The sequence below is a fragment of the Lepidochelys olivacea genome, assembly GCF_965140295.1.
Source record: "Lepidochelys olivacea isolate rLepOli2 genome assembly, chromosome: 3".
NCBI lineage: Eukaryota > Metazoa > Chordata > Testudines > Cheloniidae > Lepidochelys > Lepidochelys olivacea.
Genome location: NC_140413.1, coordinates 191,209,359 through 191,232,687, shown reverse-complemented (window position 1 = coordinate 191,232,687; position 23,329 = coordinate 191,209,359). Strand labels below are relative to the sequence as shown.

The window sequence follows — 23,329 nt, the reverse complement described above, 5'->3', positions numbered from 1 at the left end:
AATCAGGATGTTAAATACCTTACAGGGTAATCAGATTCAAAACATAGAGAATCCCTCTAGGCAAAACCTTAAGTTACAAAAAGACACAAAACAGGAATATAAATTCCCTCCAGCACAGCTTATTTTACAAGCCACTAAACAAAAGAAAATCTAACGCATTTTCTAGCTAGATTACTTACTAACTTTACAGGAGTTGTAAGGCTTGCATTCCTGATCTGTTCCCGGCAAAATCATCACACAGACACCCCAAACCTTTTATTCCCCCCACTCCAGATTTGAAAGAATCTTGTCCTCTCATTGCCCATTTTGGGTCAGGTGCCAGTGGGATTACCTTAGCTTCTTAACCCTTTACAGGTGAAAAGATTTTGCCTCTGGCTAGGAGGTATTTTATAGCACTGTATACAGAAAGGTGGTTACCCTTTCCTTTATATTTATGACAATAGCTATTCAGATTCTTAATTTTTACATTTTTATTATGTTAGAAAATGGTGATTGATGCATTTCTTATTTACTAGATGATAAATCACAAATAAAAAATTAATGTCAAGCTGTATTTGGATAGAAATTAAGATGAAATTAAAATGTCCCAAACCAACATTTTAATTTTTTTATTAAATAAAACTACCTTAAATGTGCTGTATATATAAGAAAAGTTTTATTAAAAAATTATCATAATATATTTTGCATTTAAAACTAACTTATTAAACAAAGAAAATATTATCTGTAGTTAGTGAACTGAACTGATTGTTTCTGGTCACCATGTCCTTCAAGATTTTAGAACTAGTAGGTCTCATCCTCTCACACCTCATTTTTATTCATAGATTGGAAGAAGAAAACAAGCTTTCCAGCTTTTTCATCTTCTAATTAGCTTCTTAACTTTGAATGAATTAATCATTGAATTGTACTAGTTGAATAAACTGAAATGAAAAAAAAATACTCTCTGCATCCGCATAAGAAGTTATGGCTGTCAAAATCTAGTTTAGCGCTTCAGCAAACTCTGGTTCCAGGTGATCAGCCAGGGGCTTCCATCAGTTCAATGGTTAGACTTTCTTTAAAATTTGACAGCAAACATGTACTACTTAATATTGTTTCTGTATTTAATTTAAATGATTTTTAACATATTATAAAAAGTTTAGGCCTTAACTCAGGTTGTCAATTTCAAATTTAATTGTAACTAGGTTTACTTCTAAAAAATTAACTTTTATTTCATTTAAATTAAAAAAATTGATAAATAAAATAGGATATTTTTGATTTTAAAAAATCATTGATTTTTATCCACCCTGCCTCCTCCTTGTTTACAAAGTCTTATCTCATTTGCCCTTCGCCTACATCTGTGTTAATTTCCTTTTTCTCCTCTAATTGTTCTACCCATCTCTCCTCGTAATCATCTTTCCTTACTATTCCCGTGTATCCTCCCACTCCCAGGTGAATTCATGCCTCCCCTCTGCTTGAAATAGTTTTTCACTTCTTGTCTGTCAGTCTTCTCATCTCTCTCTCTTTACTGTTTCAAATTCCTCCTTAAAACCCAAATTGTCAAGGAATCCTCTACTCCAGTGCTGTCCACACCCTCCCTTATTTACGCTATTGTCCTGTGTTATGTCTGTCTTAAACACTATTGTGGCTCTCAATACCTAGCTCCTAACATCAGTAGATCTCAAAGTGCTTTACAAAGAATTTCAGTGTCATTATTCCCATTTTACACATAGGGAAACTGAGGCAGGGAGCACTGAAGTGATTTGCTCATAGTCACCCAGTAGGCTAGTTGTAGAGCCAGGAGTTAGATCCCCCGTCTCCTGAGTTCTGTACAGTGCCCAGTCCTCTGGGCCACATTGACGAGGTGAACTATTGTGCCTGCACACTATCAGTTGCAGGATCAGGTCCTTAGAAAATTAAACTGTTTGGGACAAGGAACATGCCTCAGTCTTTGAAGTCCCATGTAAGTTTATTTCACTGTCTTAAGTGATTAATGATAATAGTTTGAGTTAATGACCTTGCTGAGAGAATGATTCTAAACCTTTAAATTGAAAATGTTATTGTTCCAAGAGAAAGTTGTTTATAGAACTTAAAGCCACCAGTTTGTCTGTCCTAAGGTAGCATTGTGGAGGCAGGACTCTCCGCCCCTTGACAAAAGTCTGAGCTCTGGGGAAGATAAGATGAGTCTGGGTCACATGTGTGTATTTATAAAATTTAACCTATAGGGCTAGCCTGCTTGATTGCCTATATATTTTTTCTTATGGATTTCTTATTTTCTTGTGGGTTTGATCATTTGTTTTATTCTAATCGATTAATAGGTTTATATTAAAGTATTTTGGCTGTAACACAGGGAACCTACAGGCCACATCCTATAGGTTGAGCTTAAGCAAAGTTAGCATACATATGTTCGGGACCTTTCACCTATATAGGTGGTGATGAGAGAAAGCATAAGGTCCATATATGGATGCGACCTTTAACATAGATAGATAAAGGATACGTAGAGATAGGTTGGCATGGGGGGCTTCCTAAATTCAGACCCTCTGTAAATTTAACAGGAACACCACAAGGAAAGAACCAAAATAACCGGGTAGGACAGAAATAACAAATGTGAGAATGATCTGATGTCATTAATATGTATGTATATGTCATCAATATGTACAAACATACCAGCCTGTGGTAGCCTAACATTTTGTGGTTGAGGAAACTAAGTTTGGACATAGAAGGAGGGCCTGAGTGCTCGAGCTCTACAAGAGCGGTGACCCACCATGCCAAGGAAGCTTCTAAGGTTCTAAGCTTCAGGGGTTATATTGGTATACTATTCAAGCTTCAAGCCTTCTTGGTTTATTAGTCCATTAGTCTGTTAGTTCTTAACTGTAAGTTTTAGGTCAGTTAGTTAAGTAAAACTCTAAGTTAGCTTCAATAGCTTTTAGCTCTTTAGCTTCTCCTAAGCTTTGCACCTCCCACGCAAGAATTGAGGAACCTGGACCAGAAGTCTCTTGGCATGCCAGAGGCGAGGCTGGTTCTTTGTCTCTTACAACCAGGTTATCAAGGAAGAGTGTGAGTATATTAATCAAAAGCGTTATGGTATATAATAGCACATGTATCTCTAGAATAATATTATTGCCTTTGTAACTCTGATTATTTTACTATTTGATTATTATTCCATTTATCTCAATAGAAGTCTTTAAGGCTACATTTATCTCAGTGTGTGTGTCCTTTCATACATCCCAACGGTCCTTGCGAACTCTGTAGCCTGATTTTGGGACAAGAACCTTATTATCTTCTGATCAGATTAATTGGTGAGCCTATAACCCATATTATCCAAATTAATAATATTAACATCCTAAAATCAGGCAACAAAAAATATGCACAGGAAATATGGTAGCTATGCCAGAAAATGTATATCAATCAAGATTTCCAAGTGCTTAAAATAATTAAGCCTCACAAATCCACTGAGTTAGGACTCTCTATTTGCTAGTATTTATAACTCATTGCAAATGGAGATGTTGTGACACAGGGGAAGTTAAGTGACTTGCCCAAGGTCACACAGCAAGTCTGGTTGAACCAGAAATAGAATGCAGAACCTCTGACTCCCAATCCCATGATCTAGCTACTAGACAAAACTGCATTTCTTCCTCCTGAAAGATATGGCAAAACCTTACTAATTCATTACCAATGTAAATTATTAAATTTTGGGAATTAGTGGGTAAGCCAAACTAATGTGATTTTAAAAAAAATAATGATACTGCATCTCAAAATATAATTTTATTGCAAGGGTTGTTTAGTTGTAACTATGTATGTAGTAGTGTATTAGTTATTGCACATAAATTTTATTTATAAATTTTAATGTATTATTGTAGACTTTAAATTTTTTGAAGTCTGTGTGATATGAGATCTCATTGCAGTACATATTATTTCACCTTCATTGAGAAGTTGCATGAGTCTGCTAATTTTTTCAGAGGGAATGATTAGGTCTGTAGATTAACGAACTGAGAATTAATGAGATTCTACTGTAATTATTGGACAATAAAATGGATATGCTAAATGGCAACATAATCTAAGTTCCACAGGACTTAGTTTTCAGAAGTGGTGAGCACCTACAGCCTCCGCTGAGTTCAGCTGGAGTTATGGATACACAGGACTTCTGAAAATCAGAGCCATAGTAAAGAACTTCTACTGTTATTTACATAATATAAAGAAATCTGTTGTCTGTTCAGCAAAATTTAATTTATCTGTGTATCATTTACAGTTGTAATATTTTAACTTGGAGTTTTTGAATTCTGCAAATAAATCTTTCTACACAGATTATGAAAAGCTAGTAATTATATGCACTATTTAAAGCTAAACTAGAACAGTTAATATCACCTTTTGGAACTGGAGTTATTGGTGCTTGTTGTAGGACCGCCTGCATAAATGAGTCTTACACATAGGAGGGAGACGCTGTATGTTAGCTGTGAAGCAAACACACACATTTTACGGTTCATTTCTTTGTTGTTTAGGATTTGCTTAGAGAGCTTCATGAATTCCTGGAGTACAATAAAGAAAAAGAGGACAGATTTTGTTGTGAAATAGCTGACCCACCATGTAAGAGAATCAGACTTGAGAACATGGGAGAAGGGGCTGAGGATTTGAATCAAAATGGGGCCCTCCAGCAGACCCCTGTGGCAGATGATGTAAATGTTGCTATGGCGAACTCTACTCTGAAGGTTTGCAATGTGTGCTTGGGAATTCTTCAGGAGTTCTGCGAGACAGATTTTGTTAAGAAGGTAAGTGATCTTTTCCTACTTTGTAGACACATTTTTCTATGAGCTGTTAAATGTGTGTTTGGTAGAATCCTGCAATGCAAACCCTGTGATCTAGTTGTTGTTGTTTTTTTAAATCATTAATCAGTTTCAGTCCCATATGTAGTTGAGTGGCTCCATCTAGATTTAAAATACTCTGTGTAACTTAAATCAAGAGCAGATGGGAAAATGCTTCAGTTTGTTTCATCATCTGCAATTACTGATTTAACTACTTAAATAACACTACTGGTGTGGTGTCTGGGTACCTCATATACAGTCAACAAAGGGGAATTACCCTTGCGTTGCTCAAGATCATATTTTACCCTGGCCTTGCTATAATTTAACTAAAAAAGCCTGAGAAAACAGGTGAACCTTCAACTGTCTCCTGAAGCTAATCTAACTCAGACAGACCTCCATGATCATGTTTCAAAAGCAAAGGGCTGACAGCAGTTCCATGGTACTTGCATACAGTTGCATGGTACTTGCATGCATATAGTACAATGTGGTTGTAGACGGTGAGCCCATCTTTACTTATGCTTTGTGACTGGAGAATAAATAAGGCATGAAATGCAGTTGATGGTGCTGTGCTGTTCAGCATTTCTCTTAGGTGCATATTTTTAATGGATAGAGGAGTTGTAAAAGAGTTGTTTCAAGGAATCCCTGTTGAGGTTACAGGGACAAACCATCCCAATGAGTCAAAAGAATAGTAAATATGGCAGGCGACCAGCTTGGCTTAACGGTGAAATCCTAGTGGATCTTAAACATAAAAAAGAAGCTCACAAGAAGTGGAAGGTTGGACATAAGACCAGGGAAGAGTATAAAAATATTGCTTGGGCATGTAGGAATGAAATCAAGAGGGCCAAATCGCACCTGGAGCTGCACCTAGCAAGAGATGTCAAGAGTAACAAGAAGGGTTTCTTCAGGTATGTTGGCAACAAGAAGAAAGCCAAGGAAAGTGTGGGCCCCTTACTGAATGAGGGAGGCAACCTAGTGACAGAGGATGTGGAAAAAGCTAATGTGCTCAATGCTTTTTTTGCCTCTGTCTTCACTAACAAGGACAGCTCCCAGACTGCTGCGCTGGGCATCACAACATGGGGAGTAGATGGCCAGCCCTTTGTGGAGAAAGAGGTGGTTAGGGACTATTTAGAAAAGCTGGACGTGCACAAATCCATGGGGCCGGACGAGTTGCATCCGAGAGTGCTAAAGGAATTGGCGGCTGTGATTGCAGAGCCATTGGCCATTATCTTTGAAAACTCGTGGCGAACGGGGGAAGTCCCAGATGACTGGAAAAAGGCTAATGTAGTGCCAATCTTTAAAAAAGGGAAGAAGGAGGATCCTGGGAACTACAGGCCAGTCAGCCTCACCTCAGTCCCCGGAAAAATCATGGAGCAGGTCCTCAAGGAATCAATCCTGAAGCACTTACATGAGAGGAAAGTGATCAGGAACAGTCAGCATGGATTCACCAAGGGAAGGTCATGCCTGACTAATCTAATCACCTTCTTTGATGAGATTACTGGTTCTGTGGATGAAGGGAAAGCAGTGGATGTATTGTTTCTTGACTTTAGCAAAGCTTTTGACACGGTCTCCCACAGTATTCTTGTCAGCAAGTTAAAGAGGTACGGGCTGGATGAATGCACTATAAGGTGGGTAGAAAGTTGGCTAGATTGTCGGGCTCAATGGGTAGTGATCAATGGCTCCATGTCTAGTTGGCAGCCGGTGTCAAGTGGAGTGCCCCAGGGGTCGGTCCTGGGGCTGGTTTTGTTCAATATCTTCATAAATGATCTGGAGGATGGTGTGGATTGCACTCTCAGCAAATTTGCGGATGATACTAAACTGGGAGGAGTGGTTGATATGCTGGAGGGCAGAGATAAGATACAGACGGACCTAGACAAATTGGAGGATTGGGCCAAAAGAAATCTGATGAGATTCAATAAGGATAAGTGCAGGGTCCTGCACTTAGGACGGAAGAACCCAATGCACAGCTACAGACTAGGGACCGAATGGCTAGGCAGCAGTTCAGCGGAAAAGGACCTAGGGGTGACAGTGGACGAGAAGCTGGATATGAGTCAGCAGGGTGCCCTTGTTGCCAAGAAGGCCAATGGCATTTTGGGATGTATAAGTAGGGGCATAGCGAGCAGATCAAGGGACGTGATCGTTCCCCTCTATTCGACATTGGTGAGGCCTCATCTGGAGTACTGTGTCCAGTTTTGGGCCCCACACTACAAGAAGGATGTGGATAAAGTGGAAAGAGTCCAGCGAAGGGCAACAAAAATGATTAGGGGTCTGGAACACATGACTTATGAGGAGAGGCTGAGGGAACTGGGATTGTTTAGTCTGCAGAAGAGAAGAGTGAGAGGGGATTTGATAGCTGCTTTCAACTACCTGAGAGGTGGTTCCAGAGAGGATGGTTCTAGACTATTCTCAGTGGTAGAAGATGACAGGACAAGGAGTAATGGTCTCAAGTTGCAGTGGGGGAGGTTTAGGTTGGATATTTGGAAAAACTTCTTCACTAGAGGGTGGTGAAACACTGGAATGTATTACCTAGGGAGGTGGTAGAATCTCCTTCCTTAGAAGTTTTTAAGGTCAGGCTTGACAAAGCCCTGGCTGGGATGATTTAATTGGGGATTGGTCCTGCTTTGAGCAGGGGGTTGGACTAGATGACCTTCTGAGGTCCCTTCCAACCCTGATATTCTATGATTCTATGGTAGCAGCATGAATCGCCCTTATAATGTATTCTTATCTTTAGGAAGCCACAGACTAAGGGAAAATGTTAAGTAATTTGGTGGTACAAAAGACTATAAGCATAAAAGTTATAAGAGAGAATATGATTATGAATTAGGGAAAAAGATAGAGTGAAGAGCATTGTAAACACTATAAATGAAGGATAAAATTGCTTGGGTAACAGAGTGAAATGTGCAGGGGGTTTTTCAAAACTTAAGAAAATAAGACTAGTTGATTTAGTAGAATGAACATTGGATTCAGCATAGCCAATAAACTGGGACCAGTTAGAATTGTGCAGTTTCTATTGTTACAGTGAATGAGTTTGTTCCTTAGGCAAAATACCTTCTACATTATGGACCAGATTTTTAGTGTTGGCTTTTTAAAGTTATGCCATTGAGTGACAATAGAAAACCTGACAGCAATTGATTAAAAAACAGCCAAGACTGATTCTTTCCTAAGAGAAACTCATTATCCTAACAGTGCAATTGACATACAGTATTGATTTTAATTGGAATGCTACCACTTGTTTTTAGAGAGATATGGTGGGGGAGGTAATATCTGTTATCGGACCAGCTTCTGCTGGTGAGAGAGACAAGTTTTCGATCTACACACAGCTCTTCAGGAGAAGTTGGTCCAATAAAAGATATTACCTCCCCCACTTTGTTTCTCTAATATCCTGGGACCAACATGGCTACAACACTGCAAGCAACCATGTGTTTTTAACAGTTACCAAAATAAGTGGATTTTGGGACAATGCCCCCAAATATATCTGTGTAACTCCAGCAGAGGTGTGTAGCTAACAGCTCTGGTATTACACCAGCCAGTGCTTAATTGGAGTTAGTTAAATATCTGATGCTGTATATTTAAGTAGCAGATACAGAATGAAGTTCTCAAGATTCTGAATTAGGGGTTCAGCTTAGATTCTGGAAAGACTTTGAGTATCAAAATAACTCATTTTGATTGCTCAGTGTGTCTCTCTGTCTACTTCTTTTACTCATTCATTCCTTCTCTTTCCTCCCGCTCCTTGGACTTACCTTCCCTCCTCATTCATTCTGTGCTCCATGTACATTATTGCCTCCTTTTCACCACCTATCTGCTCCCTTTCACTCTTCATTTCTCCAGGAGGAAGGACAGGTAGGGACAGCCCAGAGGGAGGGACAGGTAGGGACAGCCCAGAGAAGAGCAGCTCCCTTCTCCAACAGGCACATGGTTATATACAATGTCTGCCAGCAGGTTGCATGGCCATATAACCATGCAGCTTACGGGGACCCTTGCTCCTCATTCTCCCTTCACCTCATCCCATCTCTATCCCCCAGCACCTGTTCCCCATCCCAAAATTGTTACTACTTCTCTCCCAATAATCAGATACTCCCCTCCCTGCAGCTAAAGTCAGTTATAGCCCTGCTCCCAAAAATCAGTTGCTGCCAGCCTTCTTCCTTCTCTATGTCAACTAGTCCTTGTCACACGCACCTCTGCATGGGGCTCTGTTGCTAGTGCTCTCCCATTCCTGGTGCTCTCTTAGACACCAGGCAACCTTTGCACAGATGGGTGGATAGGGTGGCGGAGAGGCAGCAGCAACCCTGATGGCTCCAGCAGCAGAAGGATAAGAAAAAGAACTGAAAATGTATTATTTTTAAGACTCTCTCATGACTTGTTGGGAGCAGACTCATGGTTTTCTAGTACTTAGGGTTGGCAGTATTTGAGGGGAGAGAGGAAGGGTGGTAGGGGCCGTGACAGTAACATGTGGGGGGATGGGTAGGAGATGTGCTGAGCAAGAGAGGAGAAGCAGCAGCAGCATTTGCTTTTGATTGCTGTTGGGATTTTCACTCCCCTTCCTCAGGCCTGGGCATTGGGGAGCAATGCTGGGATATTATTTTCCCAATTTGTGGGTGGGATACCACTGGGATTTCACTCTTCCTAGCAAGGAGAAGCAACAGTGGTAGTTGAGAGAAGAGGGAGCCCACAGGAGGTGAATAGTTGCCTCCTAAGGAAGGAGCTCACTTGTGCAACAGGCTACGCTCAATGTATGGGGCCTGCCAAAGGAGGTAATGGCCGTGTATTCTGTACCTATGGTCATACTGGGTAAAAGAGAGAAAGATAGGAAAGACAAAGTCTGCCTGCTAGTTTTTTGTGTGACAAATTTAGTTGTTTAGTATTAAATAGAATAGAAATCTGGGCTCTGATGCTGCCTCTTATATTTGTAAAAAATTATACACTAATCTTGAGATAATGTAGGCATTTGCTTTTAAAATAAAAGATAAAGTATTTTATCTCGGGTAATTCATAATCTTCAAAGTAATAAAGTAATATGTTTGTGAGTGTACTATCCTAAGGACTTCTGCATTTGTGTTATTGTAGAATTGCAACAGCGAAAGATGAAATTAGACTATATTTGTTTCATTCCTCTACCACTGGGATTGTTCCCTTCAATAACTGTTATTTAGGCTTGCAAGGATTAGATTTTTTTTTTTATAAATATCAATTTCACTGTATATGCCCAAACCAATGAAAAAATATATCCATTAATAATAATCTAAATTTACAGATTGGCAAAGTAAGAAAAATGTTGCTTGAGAACTTATTAGAGTTTAATTTAAGGCTATTAACTCTGTATATTTGTGATGTGATATTGACAATTTGTGTTTTAATAGTTACAGAGTTTTAACTTTTTGAATTGCAGTGTCTGCTGTCATTAAATAATTACCAAGTGTTGCTCTGAAATATTCTTCTTAATGCATATTCTTTCTTAATGAATAGTAATATAAAAATAATGTACTGTAAGCAGTCACAGTAACAAATTGGGCCAGACTTTAGGCAAACCTAATTTAATGCATCAGAATTTTTTAAAATTAATCATAGCCTGTACATTAAAGTAGACCTAGTTAAAGTTCTAGAAGATTACCATGTTTTTGCTATTCCTTTCCAAAACTGGGTGTTTAAACAAGGTGGCCATTAGTGAAAAGTGAATGAAGTTCAAATAATTTAAAAGTCTATTTTACTAGGGTGCCTTGTGTGGGGCAACATGGATTCAGATCATGTAAGCTCCTTCACTGGAGGTTTTCAAAAGGAAGCGGCTGGATAGCTATCTGTTTTGGATGGTTTAGACCCAACAAATCCTGCACCTTGGCAGAGGGTTAGATTAGATGACCCTTGCGATCTCTTCTAACCCTGTGATTCTATGATTATCTGACTCCCTCTTCCCTCTAGCATTGCAATTTTGCACAGCGTTGAAAAATTTAGATCACTAAAAATTGAAAAAAAATGTTTAAACATAAACATCTATATTATCCATTGAAATTATTTAAAAAAATCTAATTCTGCCAAGCCTAGTCTTATTTTTATGATTAGCGTCAACATAAAATATTGAGTTGGGTTTCTTTTATAGTGGCGTAACAATGAGGGTATACAGTGACAATAATATAAAATCTGCCTGGAAGTTACAGTCCTTAAAGAAACCTAAAAAAAACCTGTCTCTAACTGGGTAGGATTTAGTGAGCTTATGGTCATTTTATATATGAATGTATACCAAAAAGTAATGTTATAGAAGATTTGCACTAGAATAAAGAATATTGTAAAAGACTATCAGTTTAACTCCCTTATTGAGGATTCATATCCTTCTCTTTTAGGTGTGCCAAAAGGTTAATTCTGCTGAGTACCAGTTTACTAGCTTTGTATTTTCTGTGTCGCTCCCACCACAGTTGTCTGTTAGAGAGGTAAGTGTTTACAGATACGTCTATTGACCATTGTAACTTAAACGTGTAAGAACAAAGAATGTGTCCTGGGAAGTGGAGAAGGCTTGCATTTCATTGATTTTGCTGCAGAATAAAATAGTACCTTTAAATATGCACTAAAAATAAAGAATAAGTTAAGCAATGTTACTTTTGTGTTCTTCAGAAATGATTAGAGAATGACTGTAGTCCTGCCAACTATTATTTTAATTAAAAAGCTATTTGAATGACTCCAATATTCAGTGGATGAGTTTCTTTAAATCTGAAAACTAAAAGGAGTTTCTTCAAAACCTTTGTGTATAGTTCCCTTTGGTGAAGACATGAGCACTGCAGTGTGGATTTCTCGGGGAAGGAACAGCACAGCTGGTACCTTTCCTGAAATAGATGGTAATTGGTAGTGCAGAATACAAGTGAAAGAATTTGAAGATGAACTCTAGCTGTGTAGCACTGTAATAGAGGTAAAAGTACATATTTTAGTAGACTTCCTGGCTACTTGACTCATGTTTTGTGGGAAATCTAGATGAATGCAGCTGTGAAGTACTAAAATTTGTGAACAGTCTAGTCAAATTTGAACTGTTTACATTCCTATCCTCGTGTTTAGAAAATAGCAGAAAATGGACAGATGTGACACCCCAATAATTTTGGGCAAATCAACAGATTACAATATATAGTGGTAATTAAAACTATTGCTGTATTAAGTATATTAGTTACAATATGTTTTATAGTGTCCATCTGACTTCTATTCTAAACTGGCATTGAGATTAACTGTTTTGAATGGCAACCTACAAATACTTAAGATAAATCTCTTCTTATCTAAGATAGAATAAAATTTTTCAGTAAACATAGTGGGATGAAGGTCCTGAACATTAGTGATCATTAGAGAACCTGTGGCATTTTTACTAAGATTAAGGGTATTATTTCTTGTATCTTGGGAAAATTCCAGTGTAGGTAAATACATAGGTCCAGATCCACAAAGGTACGTAGGTGCCTAAACCCCAGATTTAAGCACTTAAGTATTGAGTTTAGGCGGCTAAATCCCAGTTTTGGCTCCACTGCCTTCCACAAAACTCCTGCCAAACCCAGTAGGCATCTAAACTCATTCAGCACCTAAGTTTTCAGGGTAAAAGTTCCCTAATTTCTTCTTTGAGTAGATGCAGCAGTGTATTCCACTCAGTTGTGCGCGCGCCCAGCTCATGAGAGCTGGAAAATTTTTCCTAGCTGTACACATAGTAGGCGGTGCTCGTACCTCGTACTCAATACCTGGCTATATGAGATGGTACCACCTTTGCCCCCCTCAGTTCCTTTTTACCATCCATGACTGGAGTCTGAGCTCTGTGTGGTTCTTAACATCACAATCTCTCACTATTTTAGTGTTTTTTCCTAGTTGTGCACAGTTAGCTAGCACCCTTAGTGTTAGATTTAGTGTTAGAGTTAGTTAAGTTTTTACCTGTTGATTCCCTCACCAGGGTTTAGACATTATCCATCCTGTGGCGAGTCAATCCCCACACTTGGTGCTTGCTGTGCTTGGGTGAGGCCCATGTCAAGGAATGGTGTTCAATCTGTAGATTGTTCATAAGATGGACTCGGGTGGCTAGGGATATTCACCTGAAACAGCACCTACTCGAACAGATCATGTGGCCTGCTTCAGCACCGAGGCCCTTACAGGATCAGAGGTCGCCCTTGGGTTCTTAGAGTGCCACGTTTCAAGCTCTGAAGCTGGCATCTCTCCAAAGAGATGGAGGAGCCATTCCCTGTCAAGTGCACTGAGGAAAAGTTTGTATGAGACCACTCCAGGCCTCATGGAGACTCTTCCTCCTCCATCTCCAGGAAGAGCGTGGACTTGCATGGCATTACTGTCCGCATATGCAATGGAGCAGGTCCTCCCAGCTGTTCCCCAGTACCATGCAGGAGTATGGGAGATCCCGTATTGTTGGCTTCGGTTCCAGCCCCAGAGCTTCTTCATCTCCATCCTCTGGTCTGAGAGACGGTTCTTCTGTGGCACCTTAACACGGTCCTAGTGGCTTTGATGGGACCTCTGTTTGAGCCCCTGGTGTCTTATCCCTTTCCACTTTTGTGTCAGAAGACTGCGTTCCTGGTAGTGATAACATCTGTAAGGAGAGTCTGAGTTGCACAATTCTCCAAAGACAATGTAAATTTACGGCCACACCCCACATTTTTGTCTAAGGTGGTGTCAAGGTTCCTTCCCCACTCTGAACTCTAGGGTACAGATGTGGGGACCTGCATGAAAACCTCCTAAGCTTACTTTTACCAGCTTAGGTTAAAACTTCCCCAAGGTACAAAATTATTTTACCCTTGGATTTCCACTGCCACCACCAAACTTTATCTGGGTTTACTGGGAAATGTAGTTTGGACACGTCTTTCCCCCCAAAATCCTCCCAACCCTTGCACCCCACTTCCTGGGGAAGGTTTGGTAAAAATCCTCACCAATTTGCATAGGTGACCACAGACCCAAACCTTTGGATCTTAGAACAATGAAAAAGTATTCAGTTTTCTTACAAGAAGACTTTTAATAGAAGTAAAGGAATCACCTCTGTAAAATCAGGATGGTAGATACCTTACAGGGTAATTAGATTCAAAACATAGAGAATCCCTCTAGGCAAAACCTTAAGTTACACAAAAGACACACAGACAGGAATATTCATTCTATTCAGCACAGCTATTTTCTCAGCCATTTAAAGAAATCATAATCTAACACATACCTAGCTAGATTACTTACTAAGTTATAAGACTCCATTCCTGTTCTGTTCCCGGCCAAAGCATCATACAGACAGACACAGACCCTTGTTTTTCTCCCTCCTCCCAGCTTTTGAAAGTATCTTGGCTCCTCATTGGTCATTTTGGTCAGGTGCCACCGAGGTTACCTTTAGCTTCTTAACCCTTTACAGGTAAGAGGATTTTTCCGCTGGCCAGGAGGGATTTTAAAGGGGTTTACCCTTCCCTTTATATTTATGACAGGTGGTTTCTCAGTTTCATTTGAACCAGGTGATATATTTACCTATGTTCTTTCCTAAGCTGCATTCATCTCTGGAGGAGTGGCATCTCCATATGTTAGATGTCAGATGTTGTCTGGCCTTCTACTTGGATATGACTAAACCGTTTCATGCTTTGCCTTGCCTGTTTGTTTCATATGCGAATTATATGAAGGGGCAAGAGGTCTCTTCACAAATGATCTCTACATGGATAACATCCTGTATCAAGACTATATATGGAATAGCTTTGGCTACACCTCCTCAGTGAGTGTGAGCTCATTCTACGAGAGTGGAATCTACATCAATAGTGTTCTTCCATGACATCTCCATATTTGGACATTTGCAGGGCTGCCATGTGGTCATCCATACATATGTTTATGAACCATTATGCCAGGGGTGGCCAACCTGATCCTGAGAAGGAGCCAGAATTTACCAATGTACATTGCCAAAGAGCCACAGTAATATGTCAGCAGCCCCCCATCAGTTCCCCACCCCACTCCCAGCGCCTCCCACTGGCAGCCCCGCCGATCAGTGCCTTCCCCTCCGTCGCAATCAGCTGTTTCATGGCATGCAGGAGGCTCTGGGGAAGAGGGGGAGAAGCAAGGGCACTGCAGGCTCAGGGGAGGGGGCAGGAAGGGGTGGAGTGGGGGCGGGGCCTGTGGCAGAGCCAGGGGCTGAGCAGTGAGCACCCCCCGGCACATTGGAAAGTTGGCGCGTGTAGCTCCAGCCCCGGGGTCGGTGCCTGCACAAGGAGCCGCATATTAACTTCTGAAGAGCCGCATGTGGCTCCGGAGCCACAGGTTGGCCACCCCTGATTATGCCATTACTGCATCATCCAGGTGAATGCTAGCTTGGGTAGAGCGGTCCTGCAGTCCTTTCTTAGATAGACTCTGAGCCCCACCTTCTAGAGTGGGTAGTGCTTGTGAGTCACCTAAGTGGAATACATGTCTGCATTTACTCAAAGAAATAAAAACGGTTACTTATCTGTATTGTTACTATTGTTCTTCAGGATGTGATGCAGAGGCATATTCCATGACCCATCCTCCATTCCCTCTGCATCTGAGTCCAGTCTCTGGGCATTCAGTGAGGGGGAGTTGAGCTGTGATGCTGCTTATAGCCTGGGGAGGGGCTATGAGCACAAGGCGTGAGCACCACCTCCTATGGATACTGATAGGCAAAATTCTCTAGCTCTGGTGTGCTGGGCACACACACACCTAAGTGGAATACATGTCTGCATCACATCTTGAAGAACAACAGTTACAGTACAAGTAAATAATCTTTTTTTCCTGTGTTTCTACCTCTTAGCATGTGCTCTCTCTGAGCTGCCTCCTTCTAGGCGTCTGGATACCTGTCTCCCACTTAAGACCGCAAGTAATTCATGAGCGAGGGAAGATAATTATTCGACCACATGCAGGACCAATCCGGTGGGTGTGGTCAGAGGCTGCTTACTGGATTGGGTCTCATTCAAAATCTGGCCAGATGAGATAGAGGTGGGCAGAACCTAAGTTCCCTCGAAGCTGCACGGCCACGCAATTGCCTATTAAGCCCTGCACAGGGGCTCTGGGCGGCGGCAGGGAAAGGTGCCCTTTCCATCTGGCCCCAGCACAGACCTGCTGAGGCTGGGGAAGAGGTGCCCCTCCCCGCCAGCCCCAGCGTGGACCTGCAGCAGCTGGGGGAGAGGTGCTCCTCCCTTCACCCCAACACAGACCTGTCCTGTACTTGCCCTGGCCCCAGTGCGGATTTGACACGGTGCCCCTCCCCTGGCCCCAACATGGACCTGCTCCAGACTTGCTGCAATCAGGGGAGAGAAGTCCTCTCTCCCCTCTGCAGCCCTGGGGCAGCCTGCACCCCAAACCCCTCATACCCAGCCTCACCCCAGGGCCCGCATCCTAACACTCTGCCCCAGCCCTGAGCCCCCTCCCACACCCTGAACCCTTCATCCCCAGCCCCACACCAGAGTCTTCACCCCTAACCGGAGCCCTCACCCGCTGCACCCAGCCCTGATCCCTGTCCTGCACCCCAAACCCCTCATCCCTGGCCCCACTCCAGAGCCCTCATCTCCCCCACCCCAACCCTCTGCCCCAGCCCTGAGTCCCCTCCCACACTCCGAACCTCTCGGCCCCACCCCTACCACATGAATTTTGTTATGTGCACCAATATGAAGGTGATGTGTCACACATCATTTCCATATTGGTGCACACAACAAAATTCATTCTGTACATGGACGTAAAAAATTAGAGGGAACACTGGGCAGCACCATCTTCATCTCCTCCTCCAGCTGTTTTGTGTGGAGCAAGGTAGGCGCCTAACTCATTCCTATGGGAAACACCGTAGGTACTTAAGCCATCTGACTTGAGATGGTAGGTTCTTGTTCGTGGACTGCTAAATTAATATAGGCTCCTCCCTGCAGCCAAGACATTGGTACCTATCTCTGAGAGAGAAGAGAGGCTTCGCAAACCCCCATCTAGGCAGCATTTCCCATTGGCTAGCTTAGGTGGCTCTCCACCTAGTGTGCTGGCTTTTGTGGATCCCATTCTGAGGTGCCTGTCTCTCCCCATGCATTGCCTAGGTGCTTAACTCAGGCTTTGTGGGTTGGAGCGTTGTTCCTCTGATTTTCTTGGCACCTAAAAATTAGGTGCTTTGACGATTAGTGTTGCAACACCTAAGTCCCTTTGTGGATCCCACCCATTCTGCCTACCTAAAATCTCTCTGCAACTCCAGTTGGCTATAGGATTCTTTTTCACTTCCCATTCTAAATGGCTGAGTTAGGGACAGTGTGTACTGGCCAACAGCTGCTGTACCTGGTAGACTAACACAAAAACAAATTGTCTTGTAATCTTGTTAGCTTGATTTCTTCCTCTGACCTTCTCATGGTCCTGTTATTATCCAAAAAGGAGATTAATCAACAAGCATTCTACAAGATGGCTGAACATGGGAGCACACTAGTATCCAAGCAGATTCTTTGGACATCTGTAAAATGTCAGGCACCTTGGCTAAGATTTCTGAAAAATGGATGCCTGCAGGTTGGCTCCTCAGTCCAAATTTAGACACTTAAATAAGGAGCCTGATTTTCAGAGGTGTGGTGTACCCCGTAATTCCCATTAACTCAGTCATTTCCCTCTCCCTCATCTGCTTTCCATGCTCCATTGCTCCTCACTCCAGTAACTGTCTTATTCCCATTGGGGTAAAAATAAAGTAATGGGCTGAACTGGAGGTTAAAATCACCACTGTTGCTGTTATGTCATCAGATCCCTGCATCGTCCACTAAAATATATTATTCAAAGAGCTACACACAGCGTGGCAGCTCTAGGTGAGCTGGGTTTGTCATGTAATTCAAAATGTTATTTAATGGCTCAACTATATAGAAGAGCAAGGAAATGATGCTGCTGTTTTTTTCTTACGGGTCCTTGCAATAATGCCTCAGTAGAGGGCATCATTGCATTGCAATTCTGTCTCAATGATGCTTTGACATTAGTTTAAGCAAGTAGAGTAATTGTTGCAAAGCAGATGGAAACAAGCTTGGCTGCAAATGGGAAAAAAATAGTTTGTACTCACATGGGTTCCCTTTGCTGACTTGAAGTGCTGCATGCTGTCTAGTCCCCAGTACACCAGGCTTACAGTCGGATGTGAGCTGGGGAGATTGAGCTGGCAAATCAAGAATTCAGACCAACAAATGTGTATCTTTCCTTTTATGATGTTATAGTATTTTGTAAGTAATATTTCCATTAAAGATGATGTATTTTAGGATTATTTTATTTATATTGCATTAGCACGTATTATTCTGGAGAGCAGCAAATACCATAACATTGTCCATACCAGAATACTTTGTGCTGTAAAGATGCAATTCCTCTCTCAATTCTTCCTTCATACTTTACTACACAAGAACATAAACTGTTTTAGGATAGAAAGACACCTAGAGACATCCTCTCTTTTGTTAACCATTTGTGTGGCACATAATGTTTCCAACATGTAAAGACAACTGCTAAAGAAGTTTTCAGGTGCTGCCTTTTGATAATATACTAACTGTAATTAACCTCCATAGTGCTCATCCTGCCAAGGATAAAACACAGGACAAAGGCCCAAAATAAAGGACATAAAGCATTGCAACAAATTTGAAATTACATAGGATTAGTATTTTTATATTAAAAAGTCTTCTCTACCCTCAGTTTCATGAATCAGCATTCCTGGTGCAAATAAATTTGGAGTAAGAGTGCCAGGGTTGTGTGGAACAAATATGTTTGAATAGGAAATGAATCATGCCTTTTCATAAGGGAGAAAGTTAAAGTATTAATTGCTGCTTGTGTAAAGAATTCTAGAGAAATTATTATCTGGCCCTCCTTTAGCTTAAGTTGTGATCCATCATCCTGGCACATGACATTCATGCAAATAGGCTTGTCATATCTGTAGTCATTACTCCCTACAGAACTGGGTGTACCGCATGGAATTTCCCTGCTTCATCTTTTTTCTAATAAAGTGGCTGTGACTGGCCACAGTATATCAAATCTGGCTCCCATGGTCCCTCAGACAGTATTAAAATAAAAATATTCATGTTGTAATCAATACAATAAACTTTTGGCTCCCAGTCATGTGCTCACGCCACACACCCTTGTCTCTCCATCTACCTGAATCTCTTCACTAGTGGTAGCTCTTAATTGGAACAGGCCAGCAGCAGAGAAGTTGGTAACTCCTAATTCTGGTGCAATTTATTTAAGGCTTTCACTTTTGAAGTCCAGGAGAGAAGATATGAAATTTGACTCATGGTAGTACTTAACATAGTTAACTCCCTGGGGAAACTTTCTTAGAAACCACTAGCTTATAATTTTTTACATTTTCTCCCCTATTTTGGAGGTGCAACTACAATTATGTGAATGAACAAAACCCCAGAAATACTATCTCAAATGAGGATGTGCAAATGAGGGTGTGTAAATCTGTATCTGACAAGTGCTGCAGTCAAGAACGATATTCTGCAGTCAACATATTCTCTCATTCAAATGTATATTCTTCATTACTATTGTAGACTGTTTTAATTTATGATTTAACATGGGTCATTATGCAAACAATATTAAGATATACTTCATGTAGCTTGTGAGGTACTCTTAATCATATACTATATATGTACACACGGTATAATGAATCAGACAGTGTGTGTTCAGGTAAACAATATTCCATCAGTACAACTACATTTTTCTTCAGTACTGATATAGTGGGTGCATCGGTTAGTATATTGTGTATCTAACAAAGTCTTAAGCATTCTTATTCCCCACTCCAATATTTCTTGCATTGGTTTAAAGATCCCTATTTCTTGACAGGCCAACCTGTATGCTTGTTCTTTCAGAAAGGCTGAGGGTAGGCCTAATAAAGGATGTAAAGGGCCTATTAGATTATTGAGTCCAGCCACCGCTGGGTGGGTGAAAGTGACCTATGAAATCATTCTTTCCATCACTGAGGGAAGGATTCAGGCTTGTGATACATCGTCTGGCAAATATTATACTGACATGACGCTTGATCTTAGCCAAAAGGCCAACCAGTCCTGACCATGTCCCTTTAAGTTTGATATACCTTCTCAAATCCCTTTATTAGATTTTTCATAGGGATTTTTTTCCAGTAGGGACTGGTTAGTTTATTTTACAAAGATTTTTTAAAAACACCATATCCAAATATTAAGTCAGGAGAGCCCAGGAGAGTGACGGGAATGAGACAGCTGCAGAACTGACTTTAGATTTTCCCCTTCCCAGCAGAATTTGTCAACAAAACTCTCATTGAGTTTGGTTGGAGCTATGCCCATGAAAGGACTACAAGATTGGGCCTCCAGAATTTGTATTGTTACAGTGGATACTCTTAGGTTGAACAGCTCTTTGCTTAAATCCACTTTCTTCTCTTCCCCACTAACAAAAAAAACAGAAGTATGGCTTATTAAAATTGACCACCAGATATTGTAGTAAGTCATTGGTAGCTTTTCTTTTTATATTTACTGCTTTCACAGTGATCCTCTGCAAACTTGGCATTGGGATGCACATGTACTGCAGGTTCTCTCAGATCTATACCATTTTCCAAAGATGGACTGACTTCCTGCTAGAAGCCTTGTCAGTAGAACTCAGTCTTTACAAGACTGTTTTTGGAGAGTCTTGTATTTTCTTGTGACTGTAGGCCTAATCCAAAAGCCCAGTGGAAAGATTCCAATTGATTTCACTGGGTTTTTGGATCAAGTCATTAGTGATGTGGTCATTTACCTGTAGTGTAGAAAATGGGATTCACTGTGAATGGGAGCATAGGCAAGATTGAAGGTATAATGTGTTAAACAATTATTGCAATCTAATAATTGTTTAGTTTATCCAGTAGAAAGACATGTCAGGCCAATAAAGGAAGTGGAGTCCTAGGGGAATGCACCTTGAAGAGTGATCAGCTTATTTTACTGATGTTTAGGAAAGGCATGCTTTTAGAATTTTGAGAAGATTGTGGCATAAGCAGCTTTGTTCTGCTTTGAAGTCCTTCAGTTGATGTATCCCTTTCAGTCAGATTGTAGGCACATGTACTTTATAGATGCTCCACTGATTTCATTAGTGGTTGATCTTCTCTTAATGATGGAGAGTGGTCAAGTGCCCATGCTTATTCTTTTATCTCTCTTGTTGACCTTTCATACCATTGACTATGAGGTCATGCTGACTCTCCCTTGGACTGTGACTTCTTAGCTGGAAAACACAAGGTGGTGGTTTTGGATCATCTGCCCTGAGAAGTGACTCTCTGATCCAGGGAACGGCTAAATTATCCTAGTCAGTGTACGTGAGATTGATGGGGGAGGGGGCCTGGGACTGTTAGCAGCAGCATACAGATGCCGTGCAGCGTGCTCTCATTTTGGGGAGAGATTACTTACTGCAGCTTCTCAGTAGGTGGGTACTTGTAGAGCAGCAGATCCTAGGATCCACAGATCTGTATGGAGCAACTGAAGAGGTTATGGTGAGCAGATAAAGGAGGGGTCTTACTCAAATCTTCCCACCATCTGCATGCCTCAACACTCAAGGTGCAGATCTGTGGGGAATAAGTGAAACATTTGTGTGAACCCTGAAATATTCTGTATAGCAAAGGGACCTGTGGCTTCTAACCAGCATCACTTGCTCCACTCCCCAGCCCTCTTCTATCTTGACCCCATCCCTGTCCCCCAAACCAGCAGTCTCAGCAGAAAGTATATGTGGTTTGACAAAAGGAGGCATGGCTTGGTGGGAGGAATAGGGTTTGGTGTCTGGCTAGGTATGTGGTTTATATCACATTTGTACACCTAGATGGGGCATTATTTGATTTTGTTTTAAATGTAATGTGTATATATAGAATTAGGTTTAATATTCTATCAATAAAATTTTAGATATATTTGATGATCTTTGGATGTTAAGTTTCTTGTGATTTGCATTTGACTTGGATAGTTTAGGTACACTTCTAATTACAATAGCAATAACAAGATTTAAAGTGTGTGCAGTCAATAGATGTAGCCTAAATTTCAAAAGTAACAAGACCTCAGCTAGGTATCCAACTTTATATTTAAAGGGATATGAGTTTCAGAGAACTAAATGCAATTCCATATTGGTTGCTTTTGAGCCCCCCCCAGTCTACTACTAGATAGATTTGGAATAAAGCTAAATAATACTAGCTTATTTTTAGTTCAATCAATCCCCTACCACCTATTCACTGACATCTACAGAATTTTTGTTCTATCTCTCTGGAAATGTTTGAAATGGAGAACTTCATTTTAACTCTTTATCCTAGAGCCAGCATGATCAGATGAGAAATCTAATTTGCTTTTCTCAAACTGAGAGGAGTGAGATAGTCATTCAGAAGCTTGTGTGTGTTCAGGATGTCAGAATTTCAAATGAGATAAGCAAAAATTCATTATAGTCAGAACTCCTGTTTTGTTTTTGGCCCCTCTTTCCCAGTTATTACTTCTGAAATGTCTTTGCAGACAGCATTTACAACAAAGTCATTTTTACTGGTCTTTTTGTTCAGATCAATAAATCCAAATTTCCCTTTATGGGCCAGTGTACCATAGCATTTAACCATAAGCAAAGCCTATACACACAAACCTACTTTATTCAATCAAGTTAAAGGCATTTTCTTCTTAGGCAGAGTTACAGCATCCTCATCACTTTACTAATTTTATTAGTTAGGATTTAACGGTTGAGGGCTTTATGCCCTTTTTGTTGCCCAGCTAACCTTGGGCTAGAAGATGATGGCACAGTATTAAGGGGTGAAAATTGAGGCTGCCAGAAACTCTCCACACTGAAAGTCTGCATAATCCTTCAGATTTTACTGCTCTTTGTGGTAAATGCAGACTTTTAATTTCGACAGAAGTGTCTGAAATCAGAGAAGGCTAGCCTCTTGCCCTGAATTATACAGTACACCAAAGTGTTCTAGGTTCTTTACAAAAGACATAGTGAAATTTCAGAAGTGAGGAGGACAAAGTAGAGGCGTTTGGGATATCAGGAATAGGGTTAAGATATGCACACATTGGTGACAGATTATTTTGATAATCTAAAATGTTAGAGATAAGGATAAAAATTTTATTGACGTAATTATTGACTAGCTCAGGAAGTGTCATATTGGTTATTTAAAATAGCAGGTACAAAGAGCAAATGGAGGGGAATATCAAGGCATTAGAGAAACAATAGAAGGTTAGATTAATAGGAAAGCAAATGTTCATTTTCTAGTGTTTCTTCTTTTAATACCAGGCTGTTGTGAGCCACCTGGATTTTGGTTTTCATCCATTAGTTTTCCCACTGCCAGATTGTCCTGGAACATTATGTGCTCTGCATATTACTCAGTTGTCTAAAAATGCCTGCTTGACTGCCATAAAATCATTTGTTTCATTGTTATGAGGAAAAAAAAGATGTGCTCTCTTTTTTTAAGAAATATATTTTGAGTGAATTATTTGAAAAGTGTGTACAGTTTTCACACATACTTTATTTAAAAAATCAGGATAAAAGCTCAGAGCAGCATTTTTTAAAATTCCCCCAATAGCTTTCCAGTAGCCATAGTGAAAATTGATCCAACTAAAAAAAAAAAATTACCTTAGCTTCTGAGTGCCTGCCCTAGGGGAGGTAAGAGCTCTTTATTGGATATGTTTTTGGGACAGTAAGCAGGGGAGAGCTCA

General features: G+C 40.7%; 1 protein-coding gene across 4 annotated transcripts in view; it reads left to right on the top strand.

Annotated features, from left to right (window-relative positions):
* PUS10 (pseudouridine synthase 10) overlaps positions 1 to 23,329 on the top strand; it is a 79,554-nt gene that overhangs the window by 18,921 nt on the left and 37,304 nt on the right. For 3 of the 4 annotated variants that reach the window (XM_084622721.1, XM_084622720.1, XM_084622722.1), the window contains 2 exons: positions 4,473 to 4,739; positions 11,102 to 11,188. In XM_084622721.1, coding sequence (XP_084478847.1) covers positions 4,473 to 4,739; positions 11,102 to 11,188 — 354 coding nt within the window. Of the gene's footprint in view, positions 1 to 4,472; positions 4,740 to 11,101; positions 11,189 to 23,329 lie in introns of those variants that run through there. The other variant, XM_084622723.1, reaches the window with a different exon arrangement.